Raw genomic sequence first — 25,146 nt, forward strand, 5'->3', positions numbered from 1 at the left:
GTCTGGCTAGCAGCCAGGCAGAGTCCCGGCAGGGGCTTGAAGGAGCCCAGGATTTCCCATGTTGATACTCTTTCTTGGCAACAGTGGCATTACTCTCGGTAGGATCCAGTGGCTGCTGTACTTGCTAAGAATCAACTTAGTAATTGGCTGAGGATTTATGATCAATATATCTTCCCCCAAGTCTTCCTACGAACAGGGGGCATCTTCAAAGATAGCCTGGGTGACCCAAAGTCTTGAAAAGATACATTGTGTCTAATGGAACAATAGAGCTGTCAATCACTCCTCAGAAGATTTGTTTTCCTGCAGAGCTGGGGGTGGATTTATTCAAAAATTTTTTTGTCTTCTGGATTTGCCGAGCCACTTGCAAATAATCATTTAGTCCCAAGGTATTTTTTTGGTGTATTGGCGTTGAAGTCAATTAAAAATCATAATATTAAGTATTAATAAGTAACAGCCAAATATTTTTGTTCGATGTTTAGAACGGTACTTAAGGGTTTGACAAGACTGACCATCTCTAAGCCTGAGTAATTGAGAGTTCCTGAAGTGTCGACTTTCGCAGCATCTTTTGAAAATAAAAAGTAGCCCAGATTGCATCAATTGAGCTTTGTGAAACCTTCAACAGTTGGTTCCGTTTAAATGTCTTGGAAAATCTCTCTAATGGATTTAATTTGTTTTGTTGAAACGGTTAAACGTTTAAACTTCCGACCCTTACTGACGTGGAAAGTTTTCATCCAGACATATCCAAAACAGCTCCCAGTCGGAGGCAATAACGTGGATGACAAATGCAAGCGGTCTGTGCACCTTGTATAGATGGGGGAAATCATGGAATGTAATGGTCGGTGATAGTACTTTAGTACCATACAATGGTCAAGTGCTTTGAGGAAAAAAGGAAATTTTATAGAAGTACTTATGGAAGACCCATTTTTATGGGATTAATTCACTGGCCATTCATTATTGTTCAGACCGGGAGAAAAATAAAAGTAGCAAGGGAATAAAATCAGGAGAGTATTCCAAATAAAGTCTCTGAGGAGCTTTCATCCAACCAAAGATTCAGCTGACCGACCCTCATGTATAACAATTGTTCCAGAAGACTTGGTTGCGTCTTCTGATTGACAGCCCGCCTTGGCATTTCTTTTCCTAACACCCTACCCGCCAGTTATTCTCCAACTACAGTGTATATGTGCACAAACCACACATTGACACCATGTTTTGGTTTTTGGCAAAGATTTCGAGAGGCAGGTTTATTTGTTTTTGCAGATTTCAAAGCCACTTTCTGTTGCCACACTTGGCAGAAATTCTGTAAGATTTTCCTGGCACACTTGCCATACTTGCCACACTTGGCAGAAACTCAGGCACACTTGCCATATAGATACTTGCCACACTTGGCAAAAAAACAGGAACAAACTCGCCAAAGGCTTGCCACACTTGGCAGAAAAAGGCAAGGTTGTTAGCAGAAAGACTTGCCACACTTGGCATAACAGGTTGGAATTCCTTGGCACACTTGCCATGCAGACAAACCCCACCGGAACCTGTAGGTGCTTTTCCTAAAATTAATTGTCATGTGATTCTATTTATCATTTACAGATTAAGAAAATCTTACATAAAGCATGCTGTTTTTCCACAGCTTGAACAGGCGGTTGGAATAAGCCCCACCAGAAAAAGAGGGTGCTTGGTGTAGTGTTTAAGAAAAACAAAATGAAACATTACTAACAACTAGCTTTACGTTATAATCACTGAGAGATAAGTTGCGTAAATTGTTTATTTGTTTACTTCGGAAACTCTTATAAGTTGGCTCTAAAATATTTGTTGCCCATGTCAGATACGTGGATGCCATAGTAATGATACAATGCGAACTCCGACCATCTGAACTGAGGGTGGTGCAGCACTGACACTCCCAGTCGACTACCGAGCAAACATGCCCACCTATTGATCGCATGGCGCTTCTTTTCCATTTTTGATGGATTAGTAGACCCAAAGTAACAGGCGCGCATTAAAATATCTGACCAAACCAACTGCCCCTCTGGGTTAGTGTCAAGACACTGTCTTGTGAAAAGTGCCAGCCTTTGTCGGAAACAGAAAAAATCGGTCTCCACCAACTCATTCGTGCCTAAGTGGACGATTAGCATGGCCGGACGAGGCCATCTTGCTGCGAGTTCTGCCATTAATTTGTTACGTCACCATATTTCGCTCCACCCAGGCCATTCCAGGGGACGTCGTGCCTAGTCCCGAGTGTGGTCTCTGCTCGACTTATGATGGAATCCAAGTATCCAAACATCCCCTGTGAACAAAGGGGAGAGGAACAAGGAATGTTCCGGTGCCGTTGTTACTGTTAAATATTAGTATTACTTTCAGTAGTTTATATATTTGTATTTTGTTATTTATTTTTATTTATTCTTGATTATATCATCCAATAGGTGGACAGTTCCCTATGCTATGCACACAAGACAAGCAATTGTCTCTGTCTGATTATGCGTTGGGAAAATGACACGATACCAGCAGGCGAATATAACGCTGAGCGGCCTCCGAACGCCAGCGTCCCGTTGTCTTGATCTGCTCAAGGGGAAAACCCAATGTGAATGCGGTTGACGCCGCTCCGATGCAAAAGGAGTGGGAGCAAAAGTGGGTGTTTGCGAGCCCTAAAAACAAACAACTTTTTTCAAAGTGTCATTAAATTGATACTGCTGGGGAATTTCCAGTATTGTTCTGGTGTGTTTTTGCGTCAGGTTGCAGTCCTAAGGCAATTGAACTGGACTCACCACCTGAAGAGGTGAATGTTCCGGGCAATCTGCTTCCAGCGAAACCTGCGCTGAGACTCCCGGCCTGTCCGCTCGTCACTGTGGCGGGGCACGTTGCCGCACCGGTATCCTCTGCCATCGATCTACCGACTGATGTGGTGGCCTGATCCGCTTCAACCGTAGTGGTGAAGGCTCCGGCACTCGTAGGCGCTGACCTGGACTCAGCAGCTGAGGACTTGCGGGGCCGACCGCGGGGGCGATAGGGGGCATACGGTGTAGGCGACCGTTGGGCCCGGCGCTTCTGCTGCTGTTGCTGTCAGGGCATACTGCACCGTGACCGGTGCTCGGCAACCCAGCTGGGGAAAGGTGCTGGCAATCTCAGCAGCTTGTCCGTGTACAAGAAATGTTGCAAACCTGTCGCACGCAGTCCCAGGAAACCAATTCGCAAGCCAACTCCTGTAAATTCCAGTGATAACTTCAGCAATCCATAAGGTTGCCTCTTCTGTGTGTAAAGGAAATGTCAGACACAGATCCATGGAACCACCCCCTTGGCTAAAACGACTGAAACAGTTCGGCAGTAGAGAGCAACTGTTGTAAAAAAGCAGCAATCAAACCAGCAGAGTTTTAGTTTGTGTGTTGCCACCTCGAAAATCTAAGCCGAAGTGGCCCATTTTTAGTGCCAAACTTGCTGTGGTTCAAAAGTTATTTCCTTGTGGCCTTCTGGCTTCACCAATTATTCCCCTCCAGACAGTTTTGAGTGTCTGGGCCCGGAAGAAGTTCATGTACTACATTCTCTGAACCCTGTTAGGCCTCTGCTGAATAAGCCAGCTAGTGCAAGACAGTGATGGGTGAGACAGTAGCACCTTGTTCCCATCGTATAAACCAGATGACCAGGACTGTTTCACAGACTAAACAACGTGCGTTGTGGTGAGTAATGCATTTTATCCCAAAGCGATAAAATAGAATATATTAATACTTCTCTCCTTGGCATTTTCTATCCTAACCTAGATCACGTGTTGTTTTTATTATTTTTCACTAACACAACCGCCCAGTTATTTTATTCAGAGCACCCAACCCACCAAAAATATAAATTCTTTTCCCCCTTGGCATTTCTTTAAGGTTTTAATTTTTTTCTGCACCACAGTCTCTTTTTTAGTTGGAGCAGCCAACCCGCCAATAATATTAATTCTTCCTTCCTCGGCATTTCTTTTCTATCCAAAGCTAGACCACGTCTGGTTTTTAAATTTTCCCAGCACCTCTGCATTTTTTTTATTTATAGCACCCAACCCGCCAATAATGTTAATTCTTCCTTCCTATCCTCAGCATTTATTTTCTATCCACACCTTTCCCACTTGTGGCTTTTATTTTTTTCCTGGCACCACTGCATTTTTATTCAGAGCATCTATCCCAACCCATCAAAATATATAAATTCTTTCCTCCTTGGCGTTTTTTCTGTCTAAACCTAGACGTGGTCTGTTTGTTTTTCCTCTACCTGTTTTCATTTTTTTCCTTATTTCAAGCACACAACCAATCAAAATATATTATTTCTTTCCCTCCTCAACATTTTTTACCAAAACCTTGACCACAAGGGTTTTTATTAAAAATGTATAATGTAATGTGGGAAGTCGGTACATCAAAGGGACAGAATGAGCTTTTATAAGAGGGAAGAAAAAACATCTTACCGGACCAAACACTGGTGACACTTATTCAACCAAGGCTCAAGAACAGCTTGTATGCATGTTCTTCACATCTTAGTTGTGACCCTGGCATTCTCGCATGCACTGGAACGGCCAATTAACATAATAATACTCTCTGAATCACTTATGCAAGCTAACGGTTGAGAACGCGTTCCAAAGTGCTCTTTGGAACGGGGGTGAACGGGAGGGCATGCAGAACGGAAGGGAACGCGTGCGAACGCATGTGAACGGTCTCTGTATTTTTTGTTCCGTCCCTACAAGCAGTATCTGCATCTTGGTCTCACTCTTGAGATGTTTCCATTGCAGACATCTGCAGAGCTGCCTGTTGGTAGTCTCCTTCTACCTCCTGCAACTTGAGGAATGTCCTGCAGAGCGACACCGCAAATGGCAGGACAATCCTACTGTCCGCAGCACAGAAGTTGAAGGGACCTCCTCTAGGACGACAAGTCATTATGAAGTTCCTTTACCATTTCCTAAATTTATACATTCCTCCTTGTTTATATTTAAAAGTACATTCTTGGCATTAGATGTGTCGTTGCCAACCCCCCACCTAGACAGGTGCTACTCTGCATATGTTGTGACTGTTTGGGTAGGTAGAGTGCTGTAGATTCCTTCCCCACATTAAGTGTGGGTGGGGTCTACCAGAGAATACCTACCTAAACAGTCCTTTCCCACCTGTCCTCCCCACTCTGGCTCCGACCTTTTGAGTAGCTTTCGAAAAGGATGATCATGCCGCGCTGCATTGTGGGAGGTCAGGGTGCACCATGGATGATCAAATCTTTTCAGGGAATAAATAATACGCACATGGGACATTTGCATATACAGTGACTGTTTGGGTAGGTATTCTCTGGTGGACCTGACTCACACTTAATGTGGGAAAGGAGATTCCCCCTTCCTTTTCCCCAAAATGCCCCTTTTTGCCAAGTTTATCCCTTTTTGCCCCTTTTTTAAAACTACCAAGGTTTCCAAATTTTAACTTCTCCCGCAAAATTTCCCAGAATTTCAGGAATTTTCCTTTTTGTTTCTGGTGTTGCATCCAAGACCCAGGATTCCCCAAAACTAAATTGAGAAAATGTTGTATCTTAAAATGACAAATAGAATGCTGAAGGAAACTACCGTATGCCAAATGTTGGTCAAATGCAAATATGAAGAACATCAGAACCAACATATATAATTCCAGTGATTCTATTTCAGCTGTATGACCGCATCAAGCTCAATTTCAAAATTTACCAAAAATTAGACGTGATGAATTACAGACAGTTACTCAGTGTGATAATAATATTAATGTCATACCCATGGGCAGAAATGGTAGGTTTGTGAGAGGAAACTACATTTCTATGTAGAAATTTACATAGTATAAGAAACAACGAAATACAGACAGTTGCTCTGAATAACAGTATCAACCCCCAAAAGACAGGTTTACAAGGACATCAAGTCAGTCTAGAAATATACACTGAAAGAATTATTATGAATTACTAGGAATTGCTCAGAACAATAATATTTGAGTAGTACTTATGGGGAGAAATGGGGAATTCCTTTAAAATGACTTCATCGGAACAAGAGCATACATGTACATGTAAACCTCAATAGAATGGTTTGACATATTCAATTTCAAGTGGTTAGAAGGTTTCAAAACAACTTTACTGAGTTTGACCTTATACCTAGAGTGTTTAACACAGACTCAGAGGAATGCTTTATTTCCTGTAGGCAAATGATTCCTGAGGATAAAGTAAGGACTGTGTTTAGAAACCTCATGTATACATGTACATGAAGCTTCTGCCCTGCCAACCCACACGGTGCACAAGCCAGTTCCTTACCCTACTTGCACACCATACACCTTGTTCAAATTTTTTCCCCTATTTGGCCCGAAAACAATCATCACATCACATGAAATACCACTCTTCATATCAAAACTTTTATTTTCATACAAGAATTGTGCAGTGTAAATTTCTATTTCATTGTCCTATTAAAAGGGTTCAGCAAACGTTCCAAACACATTAGCAAGAATACTGTGGTGTGGATATTCCTTTAATACAAAGTTTTCTGGTATTTTGGTATTTATTGATCATCAGTCGGTAATATATGCCATTGAAAAGTAACTGCCTCTATTTGCTAGTGTAAAATGCCATCCAAGCCAATTTGGGGATGAAAGGTTCAAGGTCAAGGTCACAAAGGTTTAAAACAACTTAAACCTTCCAGCTCTATAACTTGAGAAGTACTTTTAGTACAAACTTCAAATTTGATTTGTGGATTGCTCTTAGGTAATTTTGAGTTAAAAATCCATTGGGTCTAAAAGGTCAAGGTCATAGAAATCTTTTCAGTGCAGTAACTTGAGAAATACTCTGCTTAGGAACTTCAAATATGGCTTAGGCATCGTTTCAGCAATGCCATAAGCCTTTTGCATTGAAGTTGAAAATGTCAAGAGTTAAAGTCACAGTTGCTAAATGACAAATATTGTTTGTGATCTGAAAATTTAAGTTGTGAATTTAGGAGTAGGTTTGGTAGGGCATTTGTGTTACTTCATTCTTGCATTATTTTATGATTTTTTTAGTCTCTTCTAAATTTTATGACTTCATGTAGTCTCTATGAAAGAGCTTATTATACAGGCAGTATAAAAAAAAGATGAATCCTATGCAAAAGTGAAATCCTGTTGTGATCAGGGTGTTGGGCTCTTCATCTTGTACATGTATCTCTCATCTACAACTTCCTATTGGAAATTCCAATACTCAATTACTTTCCTCATTACTTCAACCCTGAAAAATTTGGCAACAATCAACGTTTAGCAGGAGTATTTACATTTAGCAGGAGTAATTTTGAGTGAGGCCTAAAGTGGATCACTTATTACATACAGACACTCTACTTCCGATGAGCATAGAAATGTGACAGGGAATGAAACTACAGCCATCACAGTCTTCTACAGAACTTATTTAGTTCATGTAATATGTCACTGCAGTTTTTTAAGTTGCTCAAAAACACAATTGATATTTCTTAGAAAGTGAAAAAGTCATTGCTTTAAAGTAACTTGTCTTCCAGTTGTGATTCCACTATGTATTTATTCCCATTTGTTGACTTTCTCAACAGGGTTGATACTTGGAGAATCAATTGATGTTGAACATCTTCGTAAACAAAGCTCCAGCTTAGATCAGCAAGTCAACAACCTTCGTCAAGCTAGAAAGAGTCATTATACACCTAGAGAACAAAAGGATCGATTGAAAGTACAACTAGCTACAAAAACCAAAGCAAAAGACCTTGTCACCGAGAAAAATTTTCAACTGAAAGCAAGGTTTGTTGCATTGTAGGCTTTTGCGGCAGAGAATTTATTGAGGTACATGCACAGTACTAGTCATACATGTAGTAAATTATGTATGATGAGTGATCAATAGAAGGTTCCGTGCACTGCAGTGTTTTATGAACTTGAAGGCTTTTGACACCATACAGGCCTTGAATTTGGAATTAAAAATTTTAGGACAAATTGAGCAAAAGTGATATCTTCTTGGAAGGTGTCCAATCTAGCTCATCATAGAAGTTTGTTTTCTACTTCACTTATACATTGTGGAAAACCACATTTTCCTCTCTCTCTGCTGGAAAGACTTCTCCAATCAAGGAACTGACAAGGTTAGAGTAACTTCGGTGATCGCTGAAGTTGAGTTCAGCCACAGGGCTTGCCGAAGTGAGACCACAGAAGACAGATGCTTTCATCTTGCTGTGATCAGTGGTTGATGTGGTGCGAGTTTGGGCTAAAACTGACACTTTGCCACATGTCAGGTTTGGCAAGAAACCACGAAGTCCCATTGGTCCCAACGGGAGCCCTGACCCAACTCTGAAACTGAGAGTCCTCTGATGATGTCATCTGCTGGGTTGTCGACGGAACGAACTTAATGCCGTTCACTGCTGGTTATCGAAGTCTGGATTTCGACAAAGTGTATCGACAAAGACTTTGAAGCTACATGATTCAGACTGTATCCATATCAGCACAGTAGTCGAGTTACTCTGACTTCTTCAAACTGATGAACAACTCGGTTTTTGGCAAGGCGATGGAAAATGTTAGATTTCGAATGGACGGCCATTTATTGAGAGACGTACAAGACGCAAATAAGTAAAAAAAAATGACCTTTAAACGGAATTACAAATCGACGGCACCATTTGAAGAGTGCAACCTTTCATTTGTGGAAATGTATCGGGTAAAAACCAAATTAAACAAGCCCATTTACTGCGGCGTAAACGTGCTCGACCTATCCAAAACTCTAATGTATGATTTCTACTACAACGAACTAAAATCCAATTTTGGCGATAAAGTAAATTTACTTTACACAGATACGAACAGTTTACGTGTTCAGATTCAAAATGACGATTTAAATGGCTACTTGAGTAAAAAACAAACTATTCGACTTAAGCAATTACCCACCCGACCATAAAATTTACGATCCGAAAAACAAAAAAGTTATAGGCAAGATGAAGAACGAATTTGGGGGTAAGGTCATTTCAGGAGTGGTTTGCATAAGTCCGAAAATGTACTCGATTTTAACGGAAGATCAAAATTTAAAGAAAGCAAAAGGTGTCATTAAAGTAGTAACTCAAAAACGGTTGTCGCACGATATGCATAAAAGTTGCCTATTTGAACGGGTGCAGCATTATAACAAACAACAGCTATTTAGGTCTGACAAACGTCAGATACGGTGTCGCACAATAAATTAAGCCTCTCACCGTTAGACACAAAGCGCTATATATTACCAAACGGGGTTGTTAGCTTACGGGCACTGTCAATTGAGGATTAGAGGATTCAAAGCATCTGACCTAGAGCGAGTTAAGCAATCTGTTAAGACAAAAGAACAATGCAAATTGTTTATCACTGGGTGTATAACTCAGATTTTAAAGAAAAAGAAAAGGCTCTTAATTCAGTTTTTGCACAGTTAAGGTTAAAAAAAGCCACCTTGACTTTGGCGCTTAGATCTACTCGCACAGACAACAAAAAACTAAGCGTTCTCGGGTGGTTATTCTGTATCCTCAGGTACAACCTGAAGCTCTTCTTTTACAAAACTCCTTTTGGCCCGTTTAACAGATAGTACAAAGTGGGACCTGTTTTCACGCGTTTACCTTTTACCCCTTTAAACTGACTGGTACACCTCTCTACTTGATAAACGTCCACAGACCAAATGGGATCTGTTGCTCTTCTGACGGTTCCTCCTTCTTGCTCACCCGGGTAATATAAATACCGAACAACCATGTCTGGAGGAAGTTCTCGCTCTGTGCTTTTTTCAGGTGCACTCGGTGTTTGCCATACTTGATCTAATTTGACAGTTTCGGCAGGCTCTTCGTCGATTAAACACGTTTTTTCCTCATTTAATGATCTCACGACTTGGGGTAAATGCTGTACCCATTCTACGTTACCTATGTTTACGTTTAACATTTCTTGCACGTAATGATGACCGAATAAACGCTCTGCTAAAGTACGTTAAACCTTTCCACGATACCCTGTGACCTGTGTACGCCTGGTTCACCTATTTATACCGATACGCCTTTCTTAATAAACATACTTTTGAACTCACCTTTAAATCCTGACCCCGATTCTACCATTATAATTGTAGGCCAAGTCAAGGGCAATCTTTTATAAATTTGTTTCACGGCTCCTAACGCTTGCCCGGAGGTTTTACTGGTCAACGGTTCTGCCTCTTTGTACCGCGAACCGACGTCTACTACAGTCAAAGCATATTTATAAGTCTTACGATTTACTCAGTCCCAAGGTAAGTATAAAATATCCAACTGATGCGCTTCGTTTGGTTTGACGAACTCGGTTTGTAACGTTTTAGGCCTCAGTACGTAATCTGGCGGGGGTAAATAAATTTGCCAAATAGCCTGCTTTTTTAACCAGTTTTTAATACTTGACTTGTCTGCACCCGTCTTTTGCGTTGCGTTGACAGTGCTTTCACCTTTCCAATAACCCTGTGGGCTGTAAAACAGTTTTTTAAAAGTTTTTTTCATTTTTAAAGTTAAAGCTTTTAAAAGTGAACTAACTGTAAAATAAAATGGCTAACGCTTTAATGACGGTGGGAGGAGCGATAGTAAACACTCTGGCATTTGGAGGTTCAAATTATTTGTTTGGTAGTCTGGCAAACAGTAAAGTCGACGAAGAACAAAAACGCCACGACTTAGCCGTAGAACAATTGAACCAAGCGAAAGAAAAGTGGGAGCAAAATGGCTTACACATGCTTGACTTTCTAAACGAGCGAGTGCGATGAGAGGCTGCAAGCCAACGGACGTTTGTAGACGTAGACCAAGCTTTACGGGCTTACTCGGAGTTGACGGGTAAAAACTTGTATAATAGTCTACCACCAGAACCCAAGTTACATGATTTTTACGAACCTTCCGAAGACCAAAAAATGCCCAAATTTATATGGGTTTTAGGCGGAACTACTTTGGTTGGTTTTTTGTCATATTGGTACATTTAAATTGACTCTATTTTAAAAAATGGAAAGAAAGGAGGAAGAAATTAAAAACAAGTTGGTAGACATACAAGCTGACTTAATTGACGTAAGGCAGATGCTGGGCGACATGCGTGCAGATATCGATCATGTTGGCGACATGGTTTTGGAGATACAAAGCGAGACGATTAGAAAGAAAAGTCAACTAATGGAACATGAAAAACTATTTTGTAGCGGGTTTAACTTTAATAGCATTTTTTTTCCTGTTTAAGGTTTTCCAGTGAACTTTCAAACCCCAATAAATTAAAAATTATATATATTAAGAAAAATGTCCCAACAATACGCCAAAAAACTAAACCCGAGTTGCAGGCCCAAAGTACCTCGCGCGATCAAGGGTGAAAGATGTGAAGTAACCATTACTCACAACCCGAGCACCATCGCAGCACACCACACACTAAACGTAAAATTCCCCGCTTTAGGCATAGACAACGTAATTGTTCCGGGTACCGTGAAACTTGCTTTTAAACTAGACCTAGACGGAGCCTCAGACTACAATTGAACCGTGCTTAACAATGTGGCGCAAAACCTGGTTTCAGAAATCAATGTTAGCCTACAGGGAAACAAAATCGTCAGTTACCGAGACGCGGACGTATTTCATAACTGGCTACCAATTTCACAGACGAAAAACATGGCGTACTTTGGTTTAGAATTTGAGACAACATGGCCAAGTTGCGTTTAGGTGCGGGCAACAAAAACGAAGCTGCAAACAATGGTAAAGATAAAGCAATTGCAGATGCTTTTAAAAATTGATACGTGATGTCGTTAGACACGCCGATGTTGATGGACCATGGACCTTTCTATCCGTCAGGGTTTAAAGAACCTCTGACATATCAGTTGACTTTTAACGGTCACGACAAAGTGGTTAACTCGACAGACACGGCCACGGAATTTCGCAATTTCGGATTTGACTTTAGAATATGAAGTAGTAACCAATCGAGACCTGGCGCCAAGTTTGAGGAGTAAACACAAAAGCACCGTCTATTACCTTTTTGACAGGATTCAGTCGTGGAAAAAACAAGGGGTAAACAAGTCTGATACGCTATGGAACATCAACATCAGCATTGATCAAACAATTAAGAGTCCAACAGGCATCTTGATTCTGTTCAAAGATCCAAACGTAAAGAACCTGCAGAGATTTTACAATCCGCACATCAGTAAAACGGTCGTAACGGTCGAAGGTAAATGAACCAGCTCTATTCGCAAGGGCTGTTTGAGTACCAAAATTGGAACAAAGTAAACAAGTACTTTGGTGACTTGGATACGGAATCGGCTTGCGCGTTAACCAAAGGCCTGAACTTGACCGGAGTAGACATGGCCGACTATTTGAAAGATAAGAACAGTATCTGGCTCGATTTTAGGAGTTCGGACGATAATTCGGCGCATGGGTCGGGTAGACCACTTGGCAGAGGTGGTGACACATCGATACAGACGGAACGCAAAGCTGAAACCGCAGGACCTTTGACGATGTACATGTTTTTGGCAATGGACGCTCAATTGACAGAAGAAGACGGGAATTTTAAGAGTTTGGTTTACTAAGTTTGTTAAATAAAAAGATCCAGATGTACAAGAGCCTGTTATATTAGATCGAGTTTAAAATATAATGAACCAGATGTTTAAATCACCACACTGCGCATTGATCGTGGGTAAAACTGGGTCGGGTAAAACTCAGTGGATTTTGGATCTTTTAGAAACTGAATATAGGTTTGCGTTTGAAGCGATAGTAATTATATGTCCCACGTTGCTTGAGAACAAAACTTACCTAGAACGGCTATGGATCTACGCAGACGACAATGTTTATTTATGCGACTTACATGTAGATTGGGAAAAGTTACAGCTAAACAAAGCCATCGAACTTTATCAAAAAGCATTTGATGGCGTAGATACCCTGTTCATTGTAGACGATTGTGCGGCCGATCAGTTTATCAAATATCGCAAGAAGTCCAAGAATAACAGCACGTGTGCCTTGAGTAAGATGGCCTTTAGCGGCAGACATTATTTGCACAGCTGTTGGTTATTGAGCCAAAAGTACAATTCGGTGTTGAAAGACTACCACGAGAACACTGCTTGGACTGCTTTATTTCATTGTAAAGACCGTAACAGCTTTGACCAGTGTTTAGACGAGAATGACGTGGTACCCGATAAGAAAAGGGAACTTATTAAAAGGCATTTAAGAGACGTGAAGTTCAGGAAGTTGGTTTTAAATACTGAGCCCCCAGTGAGCTACTTGGTTTACCTAGTTTAAACCACTTACACCTTTAACATTTTTTAAGTTCACTTATAGTTACAATTAATTCGAGTTACTTGGTTAACTAGTTTAAACTACTTACGCCTTTGTTATAGCTGGGCTGTTCACTTATAAGTTCACTTATAATTAAAGAACAGCAATGTTACAGTTAGTTCAGGTAGTTATTCAATTAGTTATTGTAGCTGATTTAACCTACTGCACCTACGAATACTTACGACTTAAACATACGTTTAACAAATTTAAAAACCATATATTAAAATGGACGACATCAAAAGTATACTTACCGATTCAAAAGTTAAAACAGAATCAACCGAGCTTAAGTCAAACGTCAAAGATAGACTCTGCTCAGTGGTAGCATCGGGTGAAAATAAAAAGTACCTAAAAAAGAATTTACAGTCAAAGACATCAAGTCACTTAGCCCACAAGAACAGGAAAAATTGTTTCTATTGTACGAAGTCAAATTCGGCAAAGAGATCGTGAAAACCCTAGGTCACTCGATTTTGAGTTGATACTTGTGTTTGCTAGGTATTTCCACTCCGATCGAACTCTTGGGCTTCAACATAGACTTGAAATTTGAAGAAGCGTTAACTAAGGACTTAAACGACGACCCTATTATTAGTCAAACCATGGGTCATTTTTTAAGCGAACTTTGTTACAAGTACGGCGTGTACCTGTCGCCCCTGGTAGCCATGCTAATTACAACAAAGCATTTGGAGTTTAAGAAAAGTCCTTTTATATTAAAAGAAGATGTCAACGGAAGAACAAACGCCAGCATGACGCCGGTCAACAATCCAGCAAAGACGCAGGTACAGACAGTATCTGAAGTTAAAAACCCGAAACACATGGAGCAGGGTAAAAAACTTAACAAAAAGATGAAGCAGCAGTTAGCTAAGTTGAAAGTGAGTGAAACGAGCAAACCGAGTGAACCGAGTAAAGTCTACACGAACTTTCAAACGGTTAAAGACAACCAATACTTGATCCTGGGTGGGCTACCAATCGGGGGAATTTTACTCGCGTTTTATTTGAAAAGGAAACCAACTGAACCAAAAGAAACAAATCCAACTGTTCAACCGAAAGTGAGCGGGCAAGAAGTTTTAGACATGGAGTAGTGGAAGTTAAGTGAAAGTTAACTGAAGTGAAGTTAAATTTAAAATACCTTATATTAAAAATGAGTAACATCAACGGAATTGCAAACAAACTCTACCACGGTGCCCTAATCTCCGCAATTTCCATGGGATATGCCATGCTAGGTAAAAGGCTGTTTAAAATTAAACCACCAGATCTAGATCGGTTGAGTATCGAAGATGTAGCAAAAATGACCGCTGTGGCAAGTGGTGCATTGGCTACCCAAGACTGGCTTGTGGGGCAAGGTGTGTTGCTTGCGAGTTTCCCCAGTAGTTAGTTTAAATCGTTTTTCCCCAGTTTAAATTGTTTTTCCCAGTTTAAATCGTTTTCCCCAGTTTTTAAATCATTTTCCGTCGTTTAAATCGTTTTCCCCAGTTTAAATCGTTTTTCCCCAGTTTAAATTGTTTTCCCCAGTTTAAATCGTTTTTCCCCAGTTTAAATCGTTTTTCCCCAGTTTAAATTGTTTTCCCCAGTTTTAAATCATTTTCCCCAGTTTAAATTGTTTTTCCCCAGTTTAAATCGTTTTTCCCCAGTTTAAAGCGTTTTCCCCAGTTTAAATCATTTTCCCCAGTTTTAAATCCTTTTCCCCAGTTTAAATCGTTTATTTTAAAGTTAAAGTAAACTGGCAGAAGGAGGACCTGAAGACTCTGAAATGGGCCGTTTTGACGAAGAGGCCAAACAACAAAAACAAGAACAAGCCGATAGAGATGAGATGGCATGGGACCGTCCCCTTGATACACCGCTAGAAGAAGAGACAGCCGTTCAACCTAGAAGAGCCTACACGGTTGAACCAGAATTGACCCAGCCCGAGTTAGGCCCAAATAAAATCAAATTGAGGGCAGACAACTTTTACAAATATTATCATGAAATGGGTAGAACAGACATACCGAGTGGACCCAATTATGATTTATTTGAATAACGCCCAAATAAAGGACTATTTTTCAAAGGCGCAGAAAGGTGGGCAACGCGAGAGGTATTATTGACGAGCAAAAAGAGCCTAGGTCAATTGATAAATTTAGATACAACAGCTAAACACGCACGCGACGCAGGATATTCACCTACGGGTTTCATGACGAAATATTTTAGGACTTGAATATTATGGAAGGAAAACCCTACAGGTAGAAAAAGGGTTAAATGATGTGGCAAATAAATTACCAGACAAAATAACAGACCAAACCGATCCCGACGAACTCGATGAAGCACTCGATCGAATTCAGGACTTGGCAGAAGACTACGTGCGTGACCCAAACACACAGGGTGAAAACGAAGGACTTCCCCTGAGAGAGCTTCTTGCGTTAGACAAAAGCTTGCAAACAATATTAAGAGGTCAATTACGACTTACAGAAACTAAGATTGCGAGAGTAGAAGAAAATATTCAAACAACTAAAGATGCATTGAAGGAACCAGATATCACATAAGAACAAAAAAGTTCAGAGCTTAAAATGCTTAGAGATTTATATAATGAGATAAATGCATTAAATACGCATGAGAAAATTTAAACATGGGATTTAGAAACCAATTTGGAACGTTAAAAGAAACGATGCAAACAGCTCTGGGTAAAGATTTAACTTTACGCGAACAAATTAATATTTTATTTAGAGAACAAGGCGTCATGGTCGTAAGCATTTTAATGGCTGGTGCACTGGCAATAAGTACCATCGTAAGTAGCATCATAGCTGCTGTCAGAGCTGCCAGCACGCCTAGTTCAACTCCCACACCTGGACCGGGCCCAAAACCTCATGAACCCCCTAAACCTCTGTCCAAAGGGGGTGTAACCGATTGGGTTAAACCGCAAATGTGGAACTTGGCAATGTGTTGAAAAAACTCGGGTTGAAAGCTTTAGGCGCTTTGCCTGGGATCATCGGTAGCATTTTGAGTTGGTTGTTCAACGTGGCTAGTAAAGCGGTTGGGTGGGTAGCAGAGCACGTGTGGACTTTGTTTGCGGGTGTGGGTGTTTTGATTTGGACGTACGTGCAGAGGGTGAAGTAGGTTAAGTAAGTAAAGTCGGCAGTTTAGGGTAAGTAGGTAAAGTAGTTCACAACAAACCAAACCTAGGCAAAGAAAATTAAACCCCTTCCTAAATTTGAGGAGGAATTTTTGTATATGCCTTAAATCAAACCATTTAAGTCAAAACTTTAAACAGCATAATACCAATAACACCTACAGCAATAACTCCTACGGTCAGAGCCATTTTTTCTTCGTTGTGTATGTCCAAAGGTTTTTTCTCGGGAGTCGGCTTTACAGGTTAAGGTTTTGGGGTTGGCTCTACAGGTAGAGGACTTGGGCGTGGTGAAGGCTTTGGAGGTGGTAGACTTGGGGGTGGTGTCTTCGGTAGAGGCTTTGGGGGCGGTTCTGTCTCCGCAAAATCATCTTCAACCTCAGGCTCTAAATTTAAATTCGGCACATAACCAGTCTTCATATCCACAGTCGTGATTTGTAAATTATTGTTGTAACCTTCAAACGTACCGATGCGTAAGTCCATATCCGAGAGCACCAGATATAACCCCGGGGCGACTACAAAGCCTAAAGGCATTTTGGCGTATTGCAACGAATCCTGGTATTGACTAATCGACTGTTCGAGATCGGGGGTTAATTTATTAAAGATTCTACGATTGTAATAAATTGTTGCTTTCTGGTTCAAAGGGCTAAAATGCTTGACCTCGTCTGAGCTTGAGCGCCCAGTAACGTATATACGTAAGCCCTAATGGACTTGTTTACCTTTGTAAAGCCCAAGTCTGTAAAGCTACTCTTTTTTGGAATGAAATCCCATCAGGCCAAAGTGACCACGTCGACTGCGAAATCCAAGTAACCCTGTAAGTACTCGCGTGACCCGAGCCTTTAGGCGGATCAGCCCAACCAAAGCCCATGCAAGTAGATCCCATATATGTAACGACTTCGGTGACGTGTAAATCGTGCGGATCGTAATTTTTATCAGGGACAGGTACGTAACCGTTGTTGTAATAATAATTTCGTTAAACTTTTTCAGTTCGGATAAAATCAGTACGAATTCTTCCTGCGATATGTCACCATCGTCAATCGATTTGATCGTGCTTTTTGGTTTTGTGAGTTAATCGGCGTGTGCCGTACTTTAGCACCGCATAGGCTCCAAACGCACCAATAGCAATGCCTTCCATTACAAGTCCCACGGGTCCAGTAATGACGCCCAAAATAGCGGGAATGCCAATGGCTGCCGAGGTCACGCCCAACTTTTCTACTCCATATTCCACGTAACCGAGTGCGTTGAGTATCCGTTTGATCTTTTTGTAGCTAGTTTCGCGTGCGTCATGTTCTCTTCGGATTGGAGATTTGAATTCCTCGATCTTTCTGAGTCTGTAAACATTAGTTTCCACTTGTACGTCCGAGTTTAACTTTAAATCCGGGTATTTTGTCAAATCGGGGTAAATGTTGGTAGCAGCCATCTTTTATTATATACGTGTTTTAAAAAAGTCTAACTCAAGTAGAACCCCGTCTCCTTTGTTACTTACCAGTTCTCTTCGCCTGTCTTTTAAAGAAAAGGTCAACTCGCCTATGTTTCTGTCAATTAACTGTTTTGGCATCTTATTTACGTCTAAATCGCATGAATCTAAGTCCTTAACGTCTAATATGTCTGAAGATTAGCGTTATAAAAATTATCGTTGGTGTTTAACTGTTTACAATGGATCAATACATTTTTCAAGGGGTTTAAACTATAATTACCCACATAAAGTTTAGACGGAAAAAGTCTGACTTTGGTAGATTCAACAAATTAGTCACTTGGTCACTTAACAACGTAAGGTTGGGATTTGAGATATATAAACTTACCTTCTTAGACCCTGCATAAACTTTAAAATTAACCCCTGGAATTAAATTAAACAAAAGTCAAACCAATCTATACCATAGTAACTGGGTTCTAATATGATAGCTCCTCTTTTAAGCCAGGGTAATTGTTGCGCGTCTTTACGTATTAAATCACCTACAAAGTGAACTGTTTCTGTTACACCTGATGTTAATTCAAAAGGTGGGTCAAACTAAAGGGGTTCGGGGGGTCAATGAGAGGGGGTGTATTTATAATCTTCTCAAGATTTACGAGGTGGGCATAATCACTTTCTGTGGGATGAATGTAATACTTGGTATAAAAACGGTCTGGTATTTTTGGTAAGGGGGTTCTGGTATGGGATATGGCTACTCATAATTTTCTCCATAAGTTTCAGCAAAATTTTTTATAATTTCTCTCCTAGCACCACTCCCACAACAGCCCGATACAAAAAGTAGAAAGTTCAATCGTTTAAAAAGACGTTGTTCTGTATCTTCGGTTAACCCCCGATTAACTTGCTCTGTTAAAACCTTTGGTCTTCAAATATCTTTCTAATGACCTTATCTATTTCTGGAAAATCTTCGAGTAATTGTATAAAATCCTCCTTTGAATCATATCCTGTTGGTAATCTACGTCCATATTGGACCCATGTTAAACCTTCTAAACCAAGAAAAATCCTTTGAGGGCTAGTATCCCATTCAATTTGGACAGGTTCTGTAATTTTTAAAAACTTAGAGTCTAAAAATTTGTGTTTTATCCTAATCAACTTATCCTTTGTGTTATTAATCTCGTGTTTCAATTTAAACGTCTGTGGATTTTCGGTCAAGTGAAAAGTGTGAGTCTCCATTTTATTTTATTCGCGTTTAAACAATGTCAATTTCGAGTAAAATTTTACCGTCATTGTTGTTGACTACCTCTTGCCGTTTGTTTCTCAACGAAAATGAAAAACTCATTATTCACTTATTTACGAGTAATTTAACACTTTTGCTCAGGTCTGACGTGGTACACAATGTGTACGAAGGTCGCCCGGTAAAGTAATTAAAATGGTCGTTTATTTCTCGGCAGTGTATTCAAAGCTCGTCAAAAGGATTTGTATTTATCTTCCCTTTATAAATAACATTTGGCACAAGCCTACCTCTTGGCAGATTTAAAAGTTTGCTGACTTCTTTACTCAACTTTAATCTGAGATTTAAATCAGTTATCATTATCGTTACCAAATTTGACTTTTCGTGAACTTTAAAACTCACACTTGGAATGGCGTTTAAAATAAAATCAAACCAATCCACATTGTAAAACCCCGGAGGAATAATTACATTTTCCTGTTCACCACCTTGTAAAAAATCCGTGGGTGTTTGTCTTTTGTGCAATCGATGCATCACCGGAGTGTTTGAACCAGAAGCCGTGATTAAAAGAGTGGGCCTGGGTTCGGTTTGAGCGGCTCTGATGGTTCTCGTTCTTTCTTCGTTGTCGTCGCGTAAAAATCCCTCTTGAATAAATTCTAAAGCAATGCGGCAAGCTTCTTTGTAAGTATCGACTTGGCCTCGAGTTAAAAGTATTAAATAAATTAACATGTTTTCTTTCTCTTCCTCTGATATTGAACTTAATCCCGAACGTTTATTTGTCTAAAAATGGTACTATCAGTTCAAGTGCTTCTATAATATCCGTGTTAATAACAGATATTGGTGAGTATTGCTAGTCTAACTCCATTGGGAGCTCTTTCTGCGGGCTTTCCTTCTATTTGAGTTTGCCATTCGATTTCGGTGGATTTTGTAATGTTGAAGTTACCCAGGCGAAAGCTTACTTTTCTGATTTATTTTTTTGTCACCTTTTAAATTGTCGATTTGATTTTCTAATTTAAACATCTGGTCGCTTTTGGTTAAGTAAAACGTGTGAGTCTCCATTTTATTATATACATTTTGAAAAATCTTGTTTGGCAAGGTTTAATTTGTCAAGGGCATTTTTTCAGTGCTTGTCCGAAACTTGAAACAAATCTTTTACTTTTAAATCGTCGTCCCGGGTTGCCTCTTGATAACATACTGCGATTAAAGCTTTCAACGGTTTACCTCTAGAGATCTTACCATCTAAAATTCGGTTTAACACGTATTCTATGTGGCCCGATTGTTCACTGGGCAATTCAATGTTTAACTCTTTCAAAGTCTTTCTCGATTTTGGTGGTAGTGGTTTTTTCCAAATGTAACGCTGGTGATATTTACCTCCCACGTTTTCTGGGGTGTATGAAGGAACCCAACCAAACACTAAACCACAATGTCGGCATGCATATCTTTCGTCTATTTCCATTATGTAGTGTTGGCAGGTGTTTTTGGGTGGTGACCTTGGTGGCAGCGGTTCGGGTGTTATGCCAAGAAGTTGGTAAATCTCTGATGGGTACTTATATCTCACGGCTTGACTTGACATGTTTTTATATTTATTTAAAGTCTATTTATTTATAGTAGTGAAGACTCACGATTAGAGTCCAGAAAATGTCCAAAGTTATCGTCAAATTCTCTAAAACATTGCTGATTAAACCCGTTTGGGGATTTAGGTGGTAGTTCTACTTCTACTTCTCCTCCATAGTCAATTACTAAGCCAAGTTTGACTGCTTAGTCTTCTAAATCAGTTTCGGGCTTATAGTCATAAGGTTTTCTTGGTCTCATCTTATAGTAGTGACCAATGTGAGAATCTTTGTTAGATTCAAACGCTAAATATGACTTGCCTATTAAATTTTCACAGTCAATACAACAATAGCAAAAGTCGCAGTTTGTGCAATTGATACAGAGTTGGCAATCCTCACAATTTACACAATACTTACACCCTACACAATTTTGACATTCTTCACATCCAGTACAATTTTTGCAGTCTATACAGTCATCATTGGGCAATTCTTCGGGTACGTATTCAACAACGTGTGTTTCTTCTTCTTTGGTTCTGTCAATCATTAAACCTAATTTTCCAAGTCTTTGTCTAAGTCTGTTTTTACTATGGGCAAAGAGTCGTTTGCCATAATTAGTTTTAGTTTTTTAAAAGTGCCATTTATATATGGCGTAAAATCCAATTTTTCCATACCTGTACCATTGATACAATAAATACAATCAATACAATCGACACAATTGATACAACTTTCATAAGACTCACATTTCCAAGAACTATGGCATTCCTTACAAGATTTACAATTATAGCAATTGGTACATCCTTCGCATTTTGTACAATCTTTACAGTCCTGGCACGAATAAATTTGACAACAGTCTGAACATTGTTTGAATCGATGCTATCTATTACGTTAACAGACGCTTTTATCGTTTTCCCAAAAGTGGCAATTGACGTCTTGTTTTTTCATCTCTGTTTTTATATTAGTTTTAAAAATATTTTTTTCATTTTTTCTCAAATCTTCGTTGTTTTCCATCTCTAATTTTTATAGATCTTCAAAATAAATCTCATTTTTTCTCAAGTCTTTGTTGTTTTTCCATCTCTAATTTTTCTAGATCTTCAAACTCATCTTCTGACCCAAAACCACTAAATGCTTGTAACACAGATTTATTTGAAATAAGACCGTCTTTTCTAATTTTTAACATAGCCACTGATACTTTATACCTAACACTGGCACCGCATGACATTGAACCATGAGTACCATAGTATACGTCTTTTGGACAAATAAAAGATTGTGCATCGCATTTCTTATCGGTAAATTGCTCAATGTTTGACGAGTTAATGGGTCTTTTTTGGTGATCAAATAGAGAAGCATGGGGGTCTATTTTAACGTACATTTGGTTCTTGGCCGTGTAAGGTGGTTTAACGACATACTCTATTTTATTAAGGTTATCGATGTCACGACTGGCTTCGGAGGCGTTTATGGTATTAGACGGGATGTTAGACCGTACACCGACTTGAGATTTGATAAACCTGTAAACAGCTAAATTTATGTGATCGAGAATGTTTGCTGTAGGTTGCTGTATTTGGTAGCAGATTTGTTGGTCCTTTATATTTTTTAGGGGTTTTGTCTCTAGTACCGTAGTTATACAGTGGGTTTATGCCGGTTCGATTGTCATAATTAACAGGCTTTTTTCGCGGCCGTTGTGGTAATAAAAAATAGACGAGCTGCATATGGTTGCATGTTTGTTGTCTTTAATCACAGGTTTTGAAATAATCAATTTACTCGGGTCAAAAGGACCAAAGGTGACGTTGGGGTCACAGTTTTCGCTGAACGGATGCTGAACCGACTAATTCCTTACTACTCAGCACACATCTATAATGTGGCACAGCTCTGCTTCCTTATCTAGAGTGACAATATCCGGCTGCTTGTGTTCAGTCTGAAGTCCCAAAGAACTTATAACACCTCCTTTTCAAGTACTTTTATGGAACATGCTCCCGCCACTTGTCCTTGACTTTGATCCCACTTTTCTGACACACATCCCAGTAGATCAGCCTGGCTGACTTGTTGTACTTCCCTTTGTATTTATTCTGGACCATCTTGCTGAATTCACAAACCAAATGGAACACAGTCTCCTCTTTCTTCCCACACATCGTGCACATTGGAGATAATGTTGGCTCCCTCTATTACCTGGGCTTCATCATGTTCATTCGATCCTGTGCAGCAGAGATCAAACTCTCTGTTGGGTTCTTCGAGTCGCTTCTCTTTGCCTGCCCCCCGTCCCATGTCCCTCCAAAATTTCCCATAGAGTGGCTTCCCTTCCTAATCTCTAAACCTTTCCTCTTTCCTTTCTGCCTGATGTGCATTGGCGTCCACTTCCTTTCCCTTGGCATATTTCTGAGCCATCCTAATCAATCCATGCTGCTCCATATGTTGCCAGTGTCTGTCATGCTCATCATTCTCCGTCCACCAATTGTGGGCCAAGTGTAGCCTGCTGTTCTTAGTCCTCAGATGCAGCATACCATGCATTGTCATCCATTTCCTCATCTTCAGGTCACTCTGACTCCGCCTTAGCTTAGTTAACAATCCCTGCATTCTGCCTCATCAGTGACACAGCTCAGGTATTGATCACCTTCACCATATTGCCCCCATTCAGCTTCAACTTAAACACTTCTTCACCCTCCCCATGTACTCCTTGCTTAGCCTATCCTTCACTTTATCCTGCATCATGCAATCCACCTCTAATACACTAAGACACTTGTATATTCATTTGTCCAAAATGACTTCAGGAGCGATCCATCAGGCAGTAGAATGCTGTCAGAATCCACCCACTTTCCCTGTATTTCATGTGGAAATCGAACAAGAATACAAAAGTGTGGATCTGAATCGAAAATATGGAGTTTTGAAAAGCAGATAGTGGCATAGTACACAGTAGTGACAAGCTTGCTATAGACTGAGTGCCGGCACTATGCAATTCGATCCCAACAGAAACCAATCACATTTGCAGTACACGTAAGGAGCCAGAATTTTGCTCACTCAAATTGTCTACAGTGACCTGGCAATGCACTTTGCATGGCAGCCCTGCCTAACGTCTAACAGGGTGAGCATGGTAATTCATTAGCACTGTGTGGTGTGTACCAGCGTGCTGTGCATACCTTGCTTGTTTGAGTAACGTGTAAAGGTGTAAACTACCAGTTGGGAGTAACATAGCATACTCTGACGGTGTCGTGCAGCAAAATACTAATTTCTTTAGCTGCATACTGATTTTCAGCCTTCTGAATACTGAAAAGCTGTGTTAAAGGTTGGCATCTCTGGTCAAACCAATGGCAGTTACATGCAGTTGAATCAAGTAAAGTGTTAATGTGAATCAGTGTACTTCTGCCAAAGTTGACAACTAAATAACATTTGGTATCTGTAATATTTTTCTCATTTGAAGGTGCCGGAAATTACGTGTTGCATTAGATGCTCTAAGAGTGTACGAGAAGGATGCCCTTGTGCAACCAACACAGGCAGAGGTTATCATTCATGCATTAACTCGATCAAACTCAAAGATGAGCTCCAGAAGTGAGTACAGTATGAAATATGCTTGTTTGTCTTTTTCAGCAAACTTATGTATAGAGTCCGACATTTAACTTCATGCTGTTTTCTAATTAAGTTATTACAAATAATTTAATCATTTGCTTTTTGATCATAGGTGAATGGGCTCAACCCTATAACCTGTTGATTCATTAATTACAAGTTCTTTTATTGGGCTCGGCTGGCATTTCCTATTTGTTCTCTATGAATATATATATTAACCCAGACCACCATAGCCAAAGAATTATACAACAAATCAGATACAGTTCATAAAACAGGCATTATTTTGCACAAATAACACATGTAGGTTCCTACATAGAAACTCAGTGACATCTTCAAATTGATAATATCCCTGCAGCCGATTTCATGAAACATGGCATAATATTGAACCATACGTAAGTCATGCACCACAAATTTATGCTTTAGCTGCACAACTACTTATGTTTGATTTCATGAGAAGTTGTGTAGTTGTGCCACATTTTGATGATATTAACCACTTGGTGGCAGGGTTTCCGGTACTGGACTCCTTAGGTTTATTTGCATAGCCAGGCTGGCCGAAATCGGACAAAAGAGCTGAGCCTTGTAACAAGAGACTGTACTTGGAACAAAAGACTGAGCTGCTGGGAATTGCCAGATTTTTTTCAGTTGTCAATAATTATACCACTTTTTGTGGCATTCAGCGCAAGCGGATTACCTCCGGGGACAAAAGTGCTCCAGGAATGAGTGATACAAGATGTCAGCAGCACACTGGGCCAGTTTCGGGAACAAAAGAAAATTACGTATCACCATGCATTCTGGGCTCTCTTTACAAGGTGGCAGGCCTGGCTGAAATACTCGGACGACAATAAATATTTTCTTTCAGATTAGAGTAGCCACCAGACAGTCATTTAACTGTGTGGGTGTAAACATCCAGTAAATTAAGTTATGATTTTTTGAAGATTTTTGAAAATGGAATACCTTGAAAATGCCCAGGTATACGTCATGCTATTTCAACTTAAACATGGCAGCATATGGTTAAACTTCTGGGCGAGGACAAACCTGGCTTTTATGACAGCTGTTCCTTTCCAATATAACAACAGCCATCAAACAGTCATTGAATCACCTCTGCCCGCCATTTTGAAAGAGTGTTTG

The 25,146-nt window shown here is 40.0% G+C and overlaps 1 protein-coding gene across 7 annotated transcripts in view; it reads left to right on the forward strand.

Moving 5' to 3' along the window:
- The window catches only part of clhc1 (clathrin heavy chain linker domain containing 1), a 140,424-nt gene that overhangs the window by 47,370 nt on the left and 67,908 nt on the right, over positions 1–25,146 (forward strand). For all 7 annotated transcript variants that reach the window (XR_015428069.1, XM_087147452.1, XM_087147483.1 and 4 more), the window contains 2 exons: positions 7,514–7,715; positions 23,876–24,003. Coding sequence is in view for 6 of the 7 variants with exons in the window: in XM_087147452.1 (XP_087003578.1) it covers positions 7,514–7,715; positions 23,876–24,003 (330 nt within the window). In the remaining variant the exon portion in view is untranslated. The remainder of the gene's footprint in view (positions 1–7,513; positions 7,716–23,875; positions 24,004–25,146) is intronic.

This window comes from Acanthaster planci, linkage group LG01 (assembly GCF_054643075.1).
Source record: "Acanthaster planci isolate LZ-2023a linkage group LG01, COTS_SCS, whole genome shotgun sequence".
Lineage (NCBI taxonomy): Eukaryota > Metazoa > Echinodermata > Asteroidea > Valvatida > Acanthasteridae > Acanthaster > Acanthaster planci.